At 44.6% G+C, this 17,432-nt stretch overlaps 1 protein-coding gene across 5 annotated transcripts in view; it reads right to left on the bottom strand.

Moving 5' to 3' along the window:
* The window catches only part of ppp2r3b (protein phosphatase 2, regulatory subunit B'', beta), a 20,011-nt gene extending 2,579 nt beyond the window's left edge, over positions 1-17,432 (bottom strand). Inside the window, exons 1-13 of one of the 5 annotated variants that reach the window (XM_069154305.1) lie at positions 17,226-17,432; positions 16,326-16,719; positions 7,217-7,402; positions 6,708-6,811; positions 5,884-5,986; positions 4,434-4,508; positions 4,256-4,342; positions 3,559-3,715; positions 2,691-2,739; positions 2,496-2,585; positions 2,226-2,401; positions 887-1,005; positions 660-766 (exon numbers count right to left, since the gene is read on the bottom strand). In XM_069154305.1, the coding sequence (XP_069010406.1) occupies positions 660-766; positions 887-1,005; positions 2,226-2,401; positions 2,496-2,585; positions 2,691-2,739; positions 3,559-3,715; positions 4,256-4,342; positions 4,434-4,508; positions 5,884-5,986; positions 6,708-6,811; positions 7,217-7,402; positions 16,326-16,658 (1,586 nt within the window). In that variant the 5' untranslated portion in view covers positions 16,659-16,719; positions 17,226-17,432. Of the gene's footprint in view, positions 1-659; positions 767-886; positions 1,006-2,225; positions 2,402-2,495; positions 2,586-2,690; positions 2,740-3,558; positions 3,716-4,255; positions 4,343-4,433; positions 4,509-5,883; positions 5,987-6,707; positions 6,812-7,216; positions 7,403-9,929; positions 10,160-15,101; positions 15,199-16,325; positions 16,720-16,923; positions 17,176-17,225 lie in introns of those variants that run through there. The other 4 variants (XM_069154307.1, XM_069154306.1, XM_069154310.1 and 1 more) reach the window with 4 other exon arrangements.

Below are 17,432 nucleotides of genomic sequence, written 5' to 3'. Positions count from 1 at the left end.
GAAATCACGCTATTGAATGTGTGTAATTACGTATAAAAAAAAAAAAAATCCACATCGTGTTTTGCTGCCACAGAATCACCATGAATCTTTGTAATTACTCATAATCGGGGTCCTCTCTCATCAAATGTTAAAGAATTACTCGCCCACTTCTGACAAACTGTACAAACAACTGCTAAAAGCAACTTTAACTGATCGGACGTAAGCCAACGAGGATTTATCTTTTATCTGCCTCTAAATTTGTTGCTCTTTCACAAAAAAAAAAAAGAACAAAAAAAAAGTCGATTTCGTGTGAAATCCTTATCCCCAGTAAATTAATGTGAAAATAATAACAATCTAATATATCTCAAATAGAATTATAGGAAATTGGCAGAAAGGGGCGAAACAAAGAAAACTGAACCGGAGGTGGTGACACTTGAAAACAAAAATCCAGGTCAGTTCAGATTTTTTTTTTTGAATCACTAAGAAAAACGATCCTGTCACACCAACAGCAGACTGAGACTACCATTCGTGAATTCTTATATTGCATCATCGTTAAACTCGAGAGAGGCTCTCCTAAATGTAGAGGCATTTTGAAACTGTTAACACAAGGAGTAAATAACTTTTATAAAGATTACGATCAGTTGTACTTTGATCAACGATGAGGCTGCAGTGACACTTACACATCGTTGCACTGATCGCCGGCGGCCTCCTCGGCCACCAGGATGTCGTACTCCTCTGCAGCGTATTTCTCCCAGTCCGACACCTCCTGGCCGTCTGTCTCCGCCTCCTTAAAGAAAAAAAAAAAACATGACAAGAAGTTACGTGAGCCACTTGACTTCTGGCAGGACAAAAAAAAAAAAAAAAAAAAAAAAAAAAAAGTCGTGACGGCGAGTTCAAGCCGACTCACTCTGATCACGGAGAACGGGTCCTTCTGCTCGTGGTCCAGGTACTTCTCGATGTTGAAGAAGGTGTCGAAGAAGATGTGGGACAGCTTGCACCTCTTCAGGTCCCGCAGGGTGACCTTACCTGGACGGGATGAATCGGGCGCTTCAGACGAGATCTCAAAACAGACAATTTATGACATCGTGGACGTGATTAAACTTTAAATCGAGCTGACAACATCTACAGCCAGCGAACGATCTCAAACGCGATGTAGTGAGGTTCAAGTTAAGGACGTGATCTTCTGGATATCGGAATTGCGGCAATACGTCAAATTAATTGTATATTTTAAATAAACTATAAGTTTTATTTGTTCATTTAAAAGCCAATGACTTTACATTCAGGAAAGAAAAAATATCAAATCTTAATAAATTGATTCAAACAATAATAAAAAATGTTTTTTTTTTTAAATTTTAAATCACAAGTTATATCATAATTCTGTCAAAGTTTGACTAAATGGCTGAAAGATGTGCGGTACAATTAGACGGAGGAGCTCATTTTAAACAGTATTTTTTTAATCTGCCTGCCTCTTTTAAAAGTCAGCGGTGGTGAAAGCAAAGACCAAACCACCATTAGTTTTATGCCTCTAAATTTTTTTTTCCATTATAATAAGACACACGAGTTCTCAAAGAGATGTATTGAATAATAAAATCAACAGATGACTTGTTATGTGACGCATGAAATGTTCTGCAGTGATTTTTTTTTTGATCTGCGTATCAGTGAAAAATGTTCGTTTCTGCTTTCGGTAAAACAGAAAAGAGACTTTTGGTTGAGAAAAATGAAGTGAAGCAGTTTGCGACAGTTACATTTGACATATTTTTGGATTATATGGAAATACAACGATCTGATTGTGTCGTGATCCATCTCCGTCTGCCTGTGCCTCAAATCTCAACCTTCTCGCCAATCGTTTGTAATCTGTTAGAAAAGGACAAGTTGTGCTGTTGGAAAACATCTCAAACAGTAAAAGGAGCTGTTCCAGCTCATGTTACGCGCTATATGACACAGTTGCAGCATACCGGCAGGCCGCCGAAGGGTCACATTCCTGCTGTGGCTATCGATACTGAACACCCTCACCGTGGACGAGCACCTTCTGAATACCGCGGGTGGAAGAGCTCAGCGCTGGAGGGAGTTTGTTGACAGTGTGGATGACACCAGCAGCTGGCAGCAGGCGGTCCAGATCACCCTGCACCATCTAGAAACTCTTCACTCAGCTAATGATCAGCGATCTGACCTGCGGACAAACTGTCAAGACTCTCCGGTGTGTGACCTCTTCCGACAAGAGAGTACAAATTTAAAACGGGGCTGACCTTCGACCTCCGGCTTGACGAGGTCAAGCATTTGGCAGAGGCAGTCCTCGAAGGGGAGCGGCTCTATCGCCATGGTTTCCAGCCTCTGGCACTGATCCTCGTAGAAGTACTCCAGCTCGTACATGCTGAGCACGCCGTCCCCGTCCAGGTCCATGCAGCGGAACCAGTACTCTATACTGGACAGACAAACGGTGAAAGAGGAGGTTAGTGAAGGCTGTGAAGGCTCTGAAGAAGAAGAAGAAGAAGAAGATACAGTCGGTGTCAGGATACCTGGTGTCAGTCTTCTTGTCTTCCTCGGAGATGAGGAACCAGACAAAATCAGCATAACTCAGCCGGCCTTCTTTATGAACCCGTCTGTCTCTGAGGGAACAAACCACACACACAAAAAAAAACACAAAAACAGGATTAAAACAGGAAGTGGAGGCGAGACACCACTTTTTAAACCCACTGACATTTTTAACTCACCTTGTTACTGTTCCTGAGAATATTCTCTCAATCATCTTGTGTGAGATGGCTGGAAAACACACAGCAAACAGGTTAAATCCAGTCTGTCTTTTCTCTCAGTTACTGTACAACTTTTTTCACAACACATGCGATCCATTCTCACAGACTGTAAATCCAGACTGCCTAGTGTAGCCCCTTTTTTTTTTTTTTTTTATCTCGACAATACTATAAATCCTCTGGTCATCATTTCGACCATATAGCGGTAGAAAGAGTTCCAGACGTGGCGTCATTGGAGCGGAGTATATGTGCTGCTCTCCTATTGATCTTGTGTCTCATTTCCCCCGCTTCACTCACACACCATCAACCAGGAACATGTGGTGGGGAGTGTGTGTGTGTGTGTGTGTGTGTGTGTGTGTGTGTGTGTGTGTGTGTGTGTGTGTGTGTGTGTGTGTGTGTGTGTGTGTGTGTGTGTGGGGGGGGGGGGGGGGGTGTCAAAGACAAATCTTTTTTTTCTTCCTGGCTGTGTGTTTGTGCGTTACGAGTAAACCTGGTTTCCCCCCCCCCCCCAAAAAGAAAACTTTACAAATGCCTTTTATTGTTACACGTAGCTTTGGACTGACTGAGCCGCCAAGTGGCAGGAAGATTTTGGGGGATTCAGTCCTGACGAGGTCGCGCACACACGTCCTGCATCTTCTGCGTGTATGTTTCCATCGTGCACGTTGACACGACGCTACGATGAATGCAAACAACAAACTGGTCTTTCTTCTGTGCGAGGGAACCAGGTTTACTCGTAACGCACAAACACAGCCAGGAAGAAAAAAAAGATTGGTCTGGCGTGCGTGTGTGTGTGTGTGTGTGTGTGTGTGTGTGTGTGTGTGTGTGTGTGTACCTTGGTCATTGTGCCGTGCCAGGTCCTTCTGGTCTATGTAGAGGTCGTGGTCGCTGTCCAGCTCCCAGAACTTGCAGTAGATAACGTAGAAGTGTTCGTAGGAGAAGAACTCTGTGAGCTGGTTCACGTCCTCTTCCTGCTCCAGCAGCGCCACGTTCTGGTCAAGCAGGGCAGAAATAAAACGCATAAACTCATTTCCTGATTGTAACATCATTTCATAACAGTTTAGTAACGGAGTCTCTACATGGAACGGCTACAGTGAGCGAGCAGACCAAAATGTTGGTTCACTAGCTTTTGGATTTCCCTCCGAATAAAGCAGTTTTGATAATCCGGATAACATGTTGTCTTGTTTATGACCTCTTTGCTTCGTTACCTTTGCTATCATAACGGATCAAAATTATTACAAAAATAAGACTGATGTTGAAATGGCATTCGCAAAGCCGGTTCCCTTTCGGACGTTGAGCGGGCAAAGTGACTGGTTAAAAAAAAAAAAAAAAAAAAAAAAAAATATATATATATATTTGATTGAGCACAGAGGTAAAACATCAGGCCTTCAATCAAACTCTCTGAATGTTAACAGAAGAACAATGTTCATACTAAAGTCGTAAATTCAATTATAAAACACCGGCCCTTTATTTATTGTATTTTAGAAACATAATTAAAGAGATTTTAACTGTTTTGAGAACAAATGATTTACCTGCAGAAAGTTGCTTTTCCTGAGCTCAGAACATGTTGTCTTCCCCGTCCAGGACCGGTTCACATTGTAAAATATCCTTTGAATCACCTGAAAAAAAACAAAAACAATTTATAGCGTCAAATAATACACAAACACATCTGAATCAATGTCGCCTCCACGTTACTTGCTGCTCGCGTACCGTGGTGATGTATCGGGAGTGAAAGTCTGGTGCTTCTTTCAGAAAGGCCAGGCCTGCGTGTGAGTTCACCACATCCTGAACACATCAAGTAGAAGTCAGTTCACTATATCTCCACTCCATTGTCAGCATTTCCACAACAAAAGGAACAAACACAAATGTTTGACAAATACACATGTTCGGTTGAATTCTGCCGTTGCTGTCGGCGACCAGCTAAATGGCAAAACCACATCTGTCTTTCTTTTTTTTTTCTTCTGGTGGACAGAACAAAGTAGGAATATAAATGCGCGTTGATTCGAACGTCAGAAGTTGTCAGTGTCTCTCGCCGTCACTCTGTCACGCCGCGTTCTTTATAAAACTGCGCTACGTGAGGAATAAGCTCCGGGCCCTGTTGGGAGAGGCCGTCCAACATAAACGTTTCTTTGACATCACTGAACACTGGGTCGACCGGTTTTGGGATGCGCTTGAGCCTTTTTGATTTGACAGCAAAGTGCCGAGAAGGCCAGAAAAAACAAAAGCTGTTTGCTCGTGGCTGCCGTTAACCTTCTCTCCTTCCTCGCGCCGTGAAGTCGCGGCGACTGAGCTGCATTTCAGACGAACTGCAGCGATATTCTCGCCATGAAACTCCCCCGTGTCTTTCCTTTATTTATATATCTATATTCTACCCTCTTTCTCGTGGGGGAGGAAATTGTTGACATGAATGCGTAGGCGGCAATGAAATAAAAAGGCCTTATATCAGGGCAGTCGTCGTGCCTCTTTGACTCTCGCTGCGAGAAATTAAATCATAGAGAAACACATAAATCACAGGGCACAGGAAACAGGCGGGGACAGTCAAATCTACTCCACTGCAATCCGCCTTTCATTCATCAAAACAGTCAAAGGCGATTCGCTGAGTGGAACCGTACAAATTAAACAGCGTGTGCCACAAGGCATCTCTGCTGGTATGCTAACGGGTGCTCAGATCAGACCGGCCGCTCCTGCCAGCATGAAAATGAATCAGGTGTGGGGCGGAGCCACTGTGGCACACCAACAGCTTGTCAGCTGGAATGAGAATACAAATAGCCCCCGCAAGCAGGTCCACATGGCAAAAATTTCCGAACACTCAAATACGAAACACACGCGTGAATTCCTGAGTGTGTTTTCTGGGATTATTTTCATCCCACAATGTGTTTTATATACACGAGACACATTTTCATCTCCGCTTTTCCCCGGTTAATAACTGCTGAGCTTGAATACTGCGTCGGGGGGGAGTCTCCCCTCTACATACTCCCCTCCACTATATTACCGGCTTACAGTAACGTCCCTGATTTAGTCCTCTTGCCACAGGGAAAAAGCACCGCCTCAGCAAGGAAGTTCAAAAATTAAGTCCAGTTCGCACCACCCAAGCCAAAGCAATTTTGCCATCCCACGCTGCCAAGTCCTGCCCTCTCCCTGGGTGTGCTGCAGCCAGTACCTGCAGGAATGGAATAAAGTCGTCTTGTTCCAGGTAATTACAGCCAGGCTTGGCCAAGAGGTGCACAAATTTAGAAGCGTCATCGTGACAGGTCTGCAGAGTCCTGGAGAAGAAAAGAGAGAACAGATGGTTGCAAGGTTACTCCCACTTTGGCTGATACGTTTCTCTCTATCCTTTTTTTTTTAATTTTTTTTTTTTTAAATCAGTCCTTTAAGAACACAAGTTTTAAATTTGTTCCACTTAAAAAAAAAAAAAAGATTATTTTTTTTTTGGACGTGCAGGTATAATACATTCTGAAATTAGGATTCTGAATCGCTGCCGGATGATTATAAGCGTGGAGTGTTACGGCGGCGACGCGAAAATAAAGCGAGCGTCTGTTGTGGCCTCTCATCTAAGAATGGCTCAGTCATGAGCTCGAGTCAAAGGCCAGGTCTGTCCGGTTCTCTGGAGGCTCGGGCATTAATACAAGAGCATGCCTGTAGCGCACAACGGCGTTCAGCGCACGGCCGCTGTTCTAAAAGCCCCACGGTGCTCCTTTCAGTTTCAACGCAGAAAGACACTGAATGGATGTTTTCATTTCTACACTATAAACGCGCAGCGACTTTTCCCCTCGTGGTGGTTGCGAGGGCAGCGATTTCTGTTTAGGCATGAAAAGAAAAAGGGAAAAAAAAGAAAGAAAAAGCGCCATAATAGCAGGGAGCTGCGCGCAGTGTCTGTGATCCCCGGCGAGTGGCCATCATTGTTCAGAGGAGATTGTATGAGCCTTTTGGCAGTGAGTGACTGCACCAGCGGTCCGGTGAGAATAAGAGCAGCCATTGTCTTACTTTCTCCACATAGCCACGAACTTGTGAACGGACACGAAGCCCGTCCTGTCGCCTCCAGCTGAGCAGAACAATGGCATTTTCCAGTAGAGGGGACACTCGCAGGCCTGAGGAGAAACGGAGGCAGCAGGAATGGTAAGAATAAAGCAAAAAAAACAACAACAACAACAACAAAAAACAGTAAATAAGAAAAATAACTTCATAAATAAACACGTGACCGTTGATGTGGAAAAGAGCAGCACAAAGACACACAGCCCTGTTCGGGTAAACAGCAGTGTTGCATCATTTAAAGACTTCCCTGAGGAAACCTGGCTGTCATTGCTCTCTTCTCTCAGGTTCCCCTCAGGCCATTTGCTCACATTCCTCAGGGACACGGAAATAATATTTTCCGTGGGGTTTTTACACAAATAAATAAATCGGCAAACATTTGTAAAGGCCGGAGCTAACTGGCATTAATGAAAATAATTCGCTGGGTGGCAGCTGAACCACCGTGCTACAAATCAAATTCTCACCTTGGCAACCTGCCCCATGTCCTCAATGGTGGCCCTTTCATTTGGGAATTGGGAAAATATTTTCTCAATTTTGGAAATGAGGCTGTCGATGTTGAGGTTGGCTTGGGGCCGGCCCAGTGGGAAGTAAAACTTGGGAATGCTTTCGCTCAGCGCTGTGGTGACTGGCTCCGCCGTCCTCACCTGGGCCTGAGACGGACACACAGAGACGTAAGCTGTTAGCCGCTGATGCTAGCACACGCTAACACATTTAACACATGCAAACAAGACATCCAAGTATTCCAGCATGTGCTTGAGGCCCGCCTGAACACAAAACACTGCACGGCTCCTACGTGGTTGTGAAACCAGAGCTCTCGGCCGACCGAAGGCCCCATCAGGGATGAGTTGTGACTACTCAGCGATCATAATCGTTATGCATTTAACTGTCATAGATACCCCTGCGACTGACATTCCTCGCTAATAGAGAGTCGTTCTGTAGATTTCTGTTCACATGTGTCAACTGTCATTAATATTTGCAAAGGGATTTGACGAGACAGCAATTCGAGTGATCCTGCGGTTGACCGAGCTATGTATTCAACTTGTTAATGTTACCTGATTATCAAATTATGTCTGAACGGTCAGGGAGTTAAAACAGAAAATGCTGGTAGTAGATTGGGCTGTCTGTAACCTACAGACAGCGCTGCTCTATCTTCATAAAATAAACACAAGCGCGGAACATTTATCAAACTCACTGGTGACACAATGTTGGCTCTAAACAACACGCCATAGGGCCATAAAACACAACCACAAAGCTTGAGTTACTCATGGTTTACAGATGTAATCATAAAGTTTGTGGAATTTTTTTTATTTTTCATCTAAAAAAAAAAAATAAAAAAAAAATGTAACTTTTAATGTTACGATTCATGTTAAATTAACAAAGTAAATCAAATTCTCAAACAATACAAACTGGATACGGAAGAAGATTTTAAAACGCCCCTTTTAATGACGGCACACATCTAGAGAGAGATGACACTATTCAAATAGCAGACACCCCGACTTCACACAACAGAAAATAATCATAGATAAATCAAAAAGTTTGAAGGAGGCCCTAACAAACGAGCTAAACCATCGCAATGCTGTGATGCCATATTGTGCGCGTCTCGAAATGAAAGCAAAGGAGCGGAGCCACCTTGACGAGCGTTAAACAGCGTACCTGGTTACAGGCAAACAGCAGTCGTCATTGACGGACCGGGAGACAGAATTAAGGCGAGCGTGTGCTGCATGCAGAGTATGTGTGTCTGAACTTGAGACCGGAGGTGCACGGGAGATGTTCAGGCGTCGTTACTGGACTCGAGGCTGACGACGCTGCACGAGCCCGGTTCAAATCTGGTGCGGCGGTGATATAGATATCTCCCTACGCAGTTATTAGAACTGCTCCCGTCTCCAACAATCGCAACGTAGAGATCGTATTCATCGATAGAAATCTCCACCGCTGAACACCGCGCTGTCGATAACACGAGCCGGTGAGGATATTTTCATAGCTCTATATATATGTGTGTGTGTGTGTGTGAGAGTGTGTGTGTGTGTGTGTGTGTGTGTGTGAGAGTGTGTGTGTGTGTGTGTGTGAGTGTGTGTGTGTGAGTGTGTGTGTGTGAGTGTGTGTGTGTGTGTGTGTGTGTGTGTGCGTGCGCGCGCTCTGAGCCAAATGTGTTGTTATGTTGCGCATATCAGTCAAGTTACTAAAAACAGCTTGAGCAGCGCATGCTTTGCTCTCAATCGTCATCTCGCACCCAAAGACTATTTACACGGTCGCGAACGCACTCGTTTTTGCGTGGCCTTTAATAGTCGCACCAGCACACCCACGCAGTAAATGTCATCTTGGCGTTTGTTTTGCTCCAGCACGTTGTTCATTTGGCCGAGCCGTGCGTGTAACACCACGTCTGGAGCAATTAAACCTTCAACATTTTAATAAAGCCTTCAAATTATAGATTTGGACGCGAGGGAAAGGAATCCTTCCACCTCGGTCTCCGTGTCTGTCAGCGCAGAGTGAAATGTTTTTTGCTGTATTTCATCAGCGTTAATCTGCTCCTTTTAACCTGATAGATGATAAATGCTGCTGATCCTCTGCTCCTCTGTCCCGTGTATTGGCGTCAGCCATGGCTATAAAAGGACATAAACATCTCCTGTTGCCCTGCCCTGCACTGTCGCCCCCCCCCCCCCCCCCCCCCCTCTCTCACACTTCATGCTAACCACTAGCAGAGCTCTTGAGCACAACTGCTAAGCCACATGACATTTTGCACAATGATGTGGTCTGAAAGAGGACAGTGAAGCGTCCGGGCACAACATACCACGCAAGATGAAACATCATCCAGTAACCAAAGCCCACATATCAGATCCCTGTACAAATGATGAATACCGTGTCCCCGAACAACTGCCAGAAGTTGTTCGCCAACAAACAGAAGAAGTGATCGCACAACAATCCCATTTCACAAGTCGTATGTGGAAGCTGTTTGCTGGGGGTTTTAAATAGGCCTGGAGAAAGTGACACAACCGCTCCTTTGTCCGCGCTTGTCCAAACAAATTGGTTTAATCTTTCAGTAATTGTACTACAATGCAATCTGAACAGCGAGACATGAAGCCAGCAAATACCACGAACAGACCTGCCCCCTTCCCCGTCTTGGCTGACAGGCCGGTGAGGCCTGCGTGGTGGAGGGTTGCACTCATACAAAACACCTGCCTGTCCTTGTTGGAAGGCTCTGAGCCGCTTCTTGAACCGAGAGGGCAGAACAAAGTCGCATCCGCGGGCCAGCAGGGCCAGCTCCTTCCTCAGGTCGGGGTCCTGACGCAGGGACAGCTCCCTCATCCTCATCCTCGCTCCAGACGGGACGTGGCACACATGCACACAAACACAACACTCAATCCGGCGTTATCCCCTCGACCGGATAAATCACTTTGCAGTCGCCGCTGCCGCTGCGGGTGAGAAGCAAGTGGCGGGTCCTCTGTGTATGTCTCTGTGATTGTCCTCTGTCAGAGTGAGAGCCTCTTAATGCAAGAGAGCAGCTGCTACTGTGACTCTCTCTCCCATTCCAGATCTGGACGCACAATCTCAGCTCAGCCTGCTGCTCTGTCCCAGGCTCAACCTAACACGCACATGCACACGCACACGCACGCACAGACACACACACACACACACACACACACACACACACACACACACACACGCACACACACACAAAAACTGCAGGGTCAGGGAGCCCTTGCCTCAAAGCTGCTGGGGAGATAAGGAGTGACTGGGTGCATGTGTGTGGGAGTCACTCAGCGTATGTGTGGGATGGGAGGGGTGTGTGCGATGGATCTGCCCTTTCCAGTTCGCATTCCTCACCGCTCACGGAAGGTTATGCAAAGAGACAGACCTGTTGTTGCAGCTCGCATCCGCCACGGAGTCCAATTGAGGGATGCACCTCCGTGCCTCTGTGACGCGCTGATCATTTTTCACCTGAAAAGCTCCCACACAACAAAATACTTCAAAAGAAAACTGAAGACCGGACCCCTTTTCCTTTCGACAAGACGTCCCGACGCTAATGAGAAAATTCAAAACAAAAACCCCTGAATAGACAAAATGTAATGCGAGCTGCATACTACTTCCAATACATCTGTCAAAACCTGTTACTACATCAATCTGCCTGAAATTATAAAACACAAAAGGAGAAGGCGGACAGAACAAACTAATGAGGCACAGTCAAATAAAGAGAATAACAAAAGCACGAGTATTTAATAATAGATAACAAGAGTGGAGGTCATATCACCAGATGATACACACCCAACAAACAAAACATACACATTCCCTTCGACATGTGCATCCTATCTTTTGGTGGTCTTTGTTTTGTCTTCCCTTTGCAAGTTTGAGCTGCCAGCCATTCCTCATCTTATTATAGTTGATGGGCAATACAGGGGGGGGACGGGGGACGGGACATGTCAAATTCAAAGACTGATGACCGAACCAGTCTGCGCCTATTAAAAGCACCACCAGGAACTGTTTGGGTAAACCAAGAAACTGGAGGCCGGAGAAACAAGAGTGCATCTCGAGTCCTCAAACAAACATCCCCTTCCGGTCGCTGCTGTCCCGGAATGACGGCAATTACATCAATTCTCCACGAATGTGCTGATCTAACAGCTCTGGAGTTGCCTTCACCGCACACAGGGAAAGCCCAACACCTATACACACCTACTGATGTAAATGCTAATTCAACAGAAGAGGCTTGATGCCGTTCGCCTTGGAAGGACTACGTAAATAAACCCACGTCTGTTTAATGTGCTTGTTATTGTATACAGAAACTAAAAGCACACCCGCGGTATTTTTGGATGACAGGATCACAACGTCCACAGTTTTCCACTGGTTTCTGCTCAAACCCAGTTCCTGTTGTCCTCCACACCGGACACTGCACATGCTTGATAAGCCTGTTTGTGTGAAGGCTTTTCACACCAGCTGCCTTTTGTTTATGCTCATCAGTTCAAATGAAACATGGAAAGGAAAGCAAACCAAACAACCCCCGCCCTCCCCACCGGCAGACCAGATGACACCATCAACTCCCACGCACTGTTCAGTCCATTTTTGAGATTGAGCAAACAAAATCTGACGTCTGTTCCATAAACACCGGCACCACAATGCAGAAAGGATAACAATAATGGATTGTTTTACCCTCCCTCTCCCCTCCCCTCTCCTCCCAAATGTTAGTAACAATGCACAAGTTTTGATTATAAGCTTTCTACTATAGTGTGTGCCTTTTAAATAATCAAAATAGACAAGTTCCAGCAATAATTATCACTAACCAAACCATCTTCGGGCCATTGCAGGCGGGTCGTCCAAACAACATCTTCTTGAGAGGCAACTATCATTTAGATAAGCTGCTAAAGTGCTCTGTCCACAGTCTGGTGGCTCACTGTGACAAACAGGAAAACACGGGAACTCACGCTGACCCCACAATGTGTCTAATGTGTAAAACTGCTAAATCTGATTTGTACACAAACATGTGTCCAGCCATGTTCACTTCATTGCGTAACAGATGAGATTATGAAACACACGGTCTGCTGTTAGCGACCGCAGGCCGCTCTAAATGTTACATTTCCACGCAGTCAGGTGACGAGTCTGTGTTTGACTTGAGTTTCAGCTGACACGATGAATTCGACTCTGTTGTGATATTCGCAACACACAGTGAGGGGAAATACATTATAAGAGGGAGGAGCAAAACGGATGAACCCCCCTCCCCTCCCCACCTCACCCTCCGCCCAAGGGCTTCCCCAAACTGTCAATAAAAGCATAAAAGGCTTGAGCGTCAGTAACATGAGTGAATCAGCCGGATGAACAGTACATCCGAGCAGAGGTCACTCAAACCTTCTCCCGGCCCGTTGATAGAGCCACAGCTGGCTCGCACTACAAAACCGATGCTGCTGTGAAATCCAGAAAGCTCCAGTTCAAGCCACCACAATTGGGATGTCTGAGACAGGGATTTGGGATAACATGTGAATGCGAGACCAAAATAGGCCAGATTGACTGATAACACGGTGGGCTCATTGACTGACGACACAGTGGTCTTAGGGATGGCCCAAAAAGCAGAACACGGTGCTAGCATATCAGATAGCTTACGTAAGAGTAGTAATGCAATGGCGGAGTGTAATTTTACAAACGTTTGTTGAAACATCAGTGTAGCCTACGCGGTGCCAGAAGTGGAGCAAAGGGTCTCCAGCATTTAAGAAAGAAGCTGCAGGATAAGAAGTCAGAGCGGCCCTCGCACTTCTATGTTTTCCATTATATTTACAATAATAAGATGATCCTGTCCTCGAAAACTGATCACTATTATGTGAAGGAATGAAGGAACCCTAACGAATGACAAAACTAGTGTGTAGAAATGAAGAAGGAAGAAAGAAAAAAAAAAAAAAAAAAAAAAAAAAATTCAGATCTTCAAAGATAAACTCCTCCTATTTCTTCCTATACTATTTTACTATTGCACTGATAGAATATAAACATACACAAGGCCTTGTGGGAAACAGTTGAACACCCGGTTCTCTGTGACAGGTCAGACAACTGATAATGTGACCCCAGAACCCCTGCTTCAAATAGCCTCTATGTTGCCGAGCCCAACCGAGCATGTTATAAAAAGACATCTTAAGAAATGTGGGATTGTAAATGATGACGCAGAGAACAGAAGGAAAAGTAAATCCTCAAAGCAAACTTCTTTTCGCCGCTCTACATTTCAAACCGTCGGGTCGCTGTGCGTGACCCATTGCACTCATAACCCAGAGGCAATTTTATATGGTGAAGTCACACAGCCGATATTTACTGTACATAGTGTAAATAAAAGATGTGCAACCACATCTCCTGACAATGAGCAGCATCCAGTAGAAGCAGTTTCAAAGTAAATTACACTGAGGATGAATGTGCTGCCACACCTCATCTCACTGGCAGAGTTCTGGGTATCTAATACCAACACAAGGGAAGCAAGGCTATCTATATCAGTGTCTGATGTCAAAGTCAGACCAGCTGTTCCAGGCTGCATCAGTGTGACATAAATTGAATTTTTGAGTAATCCTTTGAAGAATGCATCTGTATGCAGGAATTCATTTTGTTGTCTTAAAATAGAAGTATAACAATCATACAACCTCACAATCCCTTTAATATTGAGTGACACAGAGTGGCCACATGGCATGACACATCACAGCAGAAGACACATTACTGTCCGGCAGCTGCTTTTATATTAATCTGGGGGTGAGAGGGCATTTGGGGGGCAAAGATCACGGCGTGGAAAGAGAAATAGAAGTGAAAATCTTAAAGTTCACATCCATCAGTCAACCCTCTTACTGATCCATCATAAGGCCTCATGAGATACAGAATGGAAAGCGAGACGGCTCTTGGCTAAAATTCAAAGCCGACAGATTAATTGTGTAAGAACATTTTTATCTGCAACCCACACTTCCTCTTGTGGTCGGACTGTTTTTTATTTCATTATAAATTATTTCTTAACAGTTCACAAAAGGCTTTGAATTGACCAGAAGGCTGATTTACGTTCATGTGTTTGAGTTAGTGTGCCTGAGATCAATGGAAAAGAGGGAATAATGGACACTTTAATTAATCTATATTTCATTTTAATAATGGTTTAACATGGAATAATAAGTACAGTGATCTGTAATCTACGCAATTTGATTATGTGAGTTATGTGAAGTGGTATTCTCTATTTAGGACTCTTTGTAGTATTGTTTGAAAATATATTTTAGATCTGGTTTCGAATAACTCGTAAATCCACATGGTAGCTTGTAAATCCAGGCTTATCCATGGTTATGTGCATAATACGATAGTAATAAGCATCAGCACCAACTTGATCGAAAAACATAAACGTCTTGCTGTGGAGTTTAACACGAGGCCCACTTCTTCTGCTCTGGTGTTTCAGTCAGCCGGAGAACAGAAGTCCCACCGGTGTGAACTCCAATGTCTCCTCATGCCCATCTTTAGCATGTCAACAACATGGAGAAGGTGGAGTCTTGAGGAGCACGTGCCCCCAGCTGTCTGGCTGTCTCACTGTCATCACACACTCACTATAGTCCACAATCTTCCACTAGCTCAGGCTTTCACGTTGCACTTTCTCATCTTGACAGTCCTTTGGCAGAACATACGAAACATTTTGAGCCTTTTGATTGGTTTGTGTAGCTATATTACTGCCGCGGTTGGACCAGTCCAACGCACAAACGAACTACCTCAGAAGACCTCAGTCACGGGGTTACGTGATCTATGACACACAGGCTGAAGGAGTAACCAGAGTGCCAGGGATAGGCTGGGTTCAGACACTCCCACCTCCCATACCACACTAATTTGTGGGTGAGGCTTAGACAAAGTGGAAAGTATTTGTCTAATACTCACGATGCACTGTATGCCTACAGACATGGAGGCTCCACTGGGATAGTGCAAAGTGGACAGTCTCTTCATGCCTTCAATGCTGTCGGCCACTCAGCAGCCTCTTGTGGCCAGTCAGGAAAAAAAAAATTAATTGAATTAAATCTGGAAACAATCGGGATGGATTAATTAATCAATCACAAGGAAACTCTAAAAAGTGGGACTCAGTACCAGTCCATTTAAAGGAATTTTAAATTGGGGGTCGTATGCTGTGTGTCACAAGTTTTGGTCGATGCTGCTGGTGCAGTTAAGAGAGTTCAATAAAGTGTAGTTAGCATCAACATAACATTTAACAGCATTTGTGTTTTTCCACATCTTTTCACAGCAGCAGACATGTTGCCCTGTCACAATGCACAAGTGTTAATAAAAACATTAACAAGAGTCCTGTTATATTCAAACAAACCAGTAAGGCCCACACTGTGCCAGCATGCACAACACCAGGACCCTGTAACAGAAACAGCTACACTTGCAAAACATCGTTGGATGTTGTCAACACTTGCAGCCTCTTAAAAATAAATAAATGAAGCTCACTGTGACCTTTTTGTAAGTGTAACAAATCTGTCTGCTTCGTCTAAGTCGAGCTAACTCTATTAACTTAGCTTTGCAAATGTGGAACTTATTACTGTATTATATTGCATTGCACTGCATGGACATAAACAGACAATTTAGTGTACAGGGAAGTGCACAAGAACGGGACGACGAATTTGCTAGGCTGATAAATTGCAGTAAAAACAAAATGCCATAGGTTTTATGTAACGCAGAAAGAGGATTGTTTGTTGATTAGAGAGCACTGACAAGTTGAAGAGTCTAAAAGACAACATTGCAATTTGAAACATTGGAAAAAAAACCCCACAACAACCCCGTCTTTACTTTGCACATTGGACCGTACCGCTCATACCTGCTGCCAAACAAAGACGGGGCTTACCGAGACTATGATTTTGCAACAAAAGCCTGTGTCACGAGTACCTCAGGTGGCTCTAGGAATAACACAGGCATCGCAGGACACACCCTTGTTTTTGATACTACCAGTAACTATGAATAAAAAAAAAGCCCCGTGGCATGGTATCTGAAGAACCCCTAAATCCTGCCAAAACCAGTAAAAGGGTATAACAGCTGTTTTGATCATTTGCTTAAGAATGATGGTTTTTTTTTTTCAGTGCTTTAACTTCCTGTTATAAATGCACAAATTACCTTCTTTGTGCTGACGGACCTTCGTAGTATTCTGCCATTGGGTCCTGTCACTCTGGTGTTACTGCTGCTACGAGAGGGCAGGATGTTGGCGGACGGTGGGCTGGAGGAAGTACCGAGGGACTTCTGCGATGCCACGTTGTTGTTGTTCTCATTGAAGCTCAGCGACCTTTTATCCTGGACGTCCCCGTTGCTCAAATCGACACGCTGTCCACTTTTGATGAGATCCAGATAATCTTTGAGTACCGACTGGGTCACAGGATCACTCAACCAGTTGAGAAACAGCTCATCCACCTTCATTTTGAGAACCGGCTGGATGACTTGCGGGGACGGCATTTTTTTTTTTTATTTGTTTGTTTTATTTTGATGATGATAAATACCTCTTTGACAGACGCACCTGTGTAAACAGAAGAGTGACGTTAATCTCCGGTGCTTTTATTTCCAGCTCATCGTCCATAAAACACGCCGCCACTAAACATAACCGTAAAGCCGACTACATCACTGTAAATGCGGTGAATGTTAAATACAAAAATAAATAATAATAATAACACCGGGTTTTTCCTGTCAGCCGCCCTACTTTGAGTAAACACCAAATACTCACTATTGATTTTTTTTTTTTTTTTAGCGCGAACAGTCAATGCGTTAACCCGCAGGCGGAAGTAATCGTAAAACATATCGACCCTATTTTTTTTTTTTTTTTTTTACTCCATTGCTGAAAACCACGGATGCTTGAAGTCAGTTTTTACATAAGCAAACGCCACTTAATACTCTCCCACAAAGTAGGAAAGTACAGCGAGGGACACCAGAGTTGGTAAAGTCGGTGTCAACAACGGCTAAAAACAACAACTGTTAGCCGCGATAGCTTTAGCAAGCTAACGCTAACCGGCTAACTCGTGTACCGACCTCGCAGTGAATGGACGGTAAAAAAAAAAAAAAAAAGCCAAGTAAGTCGATGTGACTCTACATCACTCTTCCTTCGTGCGCGACGCTGCTGCGGGTGTCGTTGAGGCAGCTGCGAGGCAAAACGCGGCGGGCGCCGGTGCTCATTTCTCTGGGAGAAAACACGAGCGGAGAAGCTAAACTTTTCCCCAGCTCGCGTTCCCCTGGTAA

Source organism: Embiotoca jacksoni, unplaced genomic scaffold, assembly GCF_022577435.1.
Source record: "Embiotoca jacksoni isolate LCO1_2020_lvr unplaced genomic scaffold, fEmbJac1.0.p SCAF_2, whole genome shotgun sequence".
NCBI lineage: Eukaryota > Metazoa > Chordata > Actinopteri > Embiotocidae > Embiotoca > Embiotoca jacksoni.
This window is presented reverse-complemented; position numbering and strand designations above follow the sequence as displayed.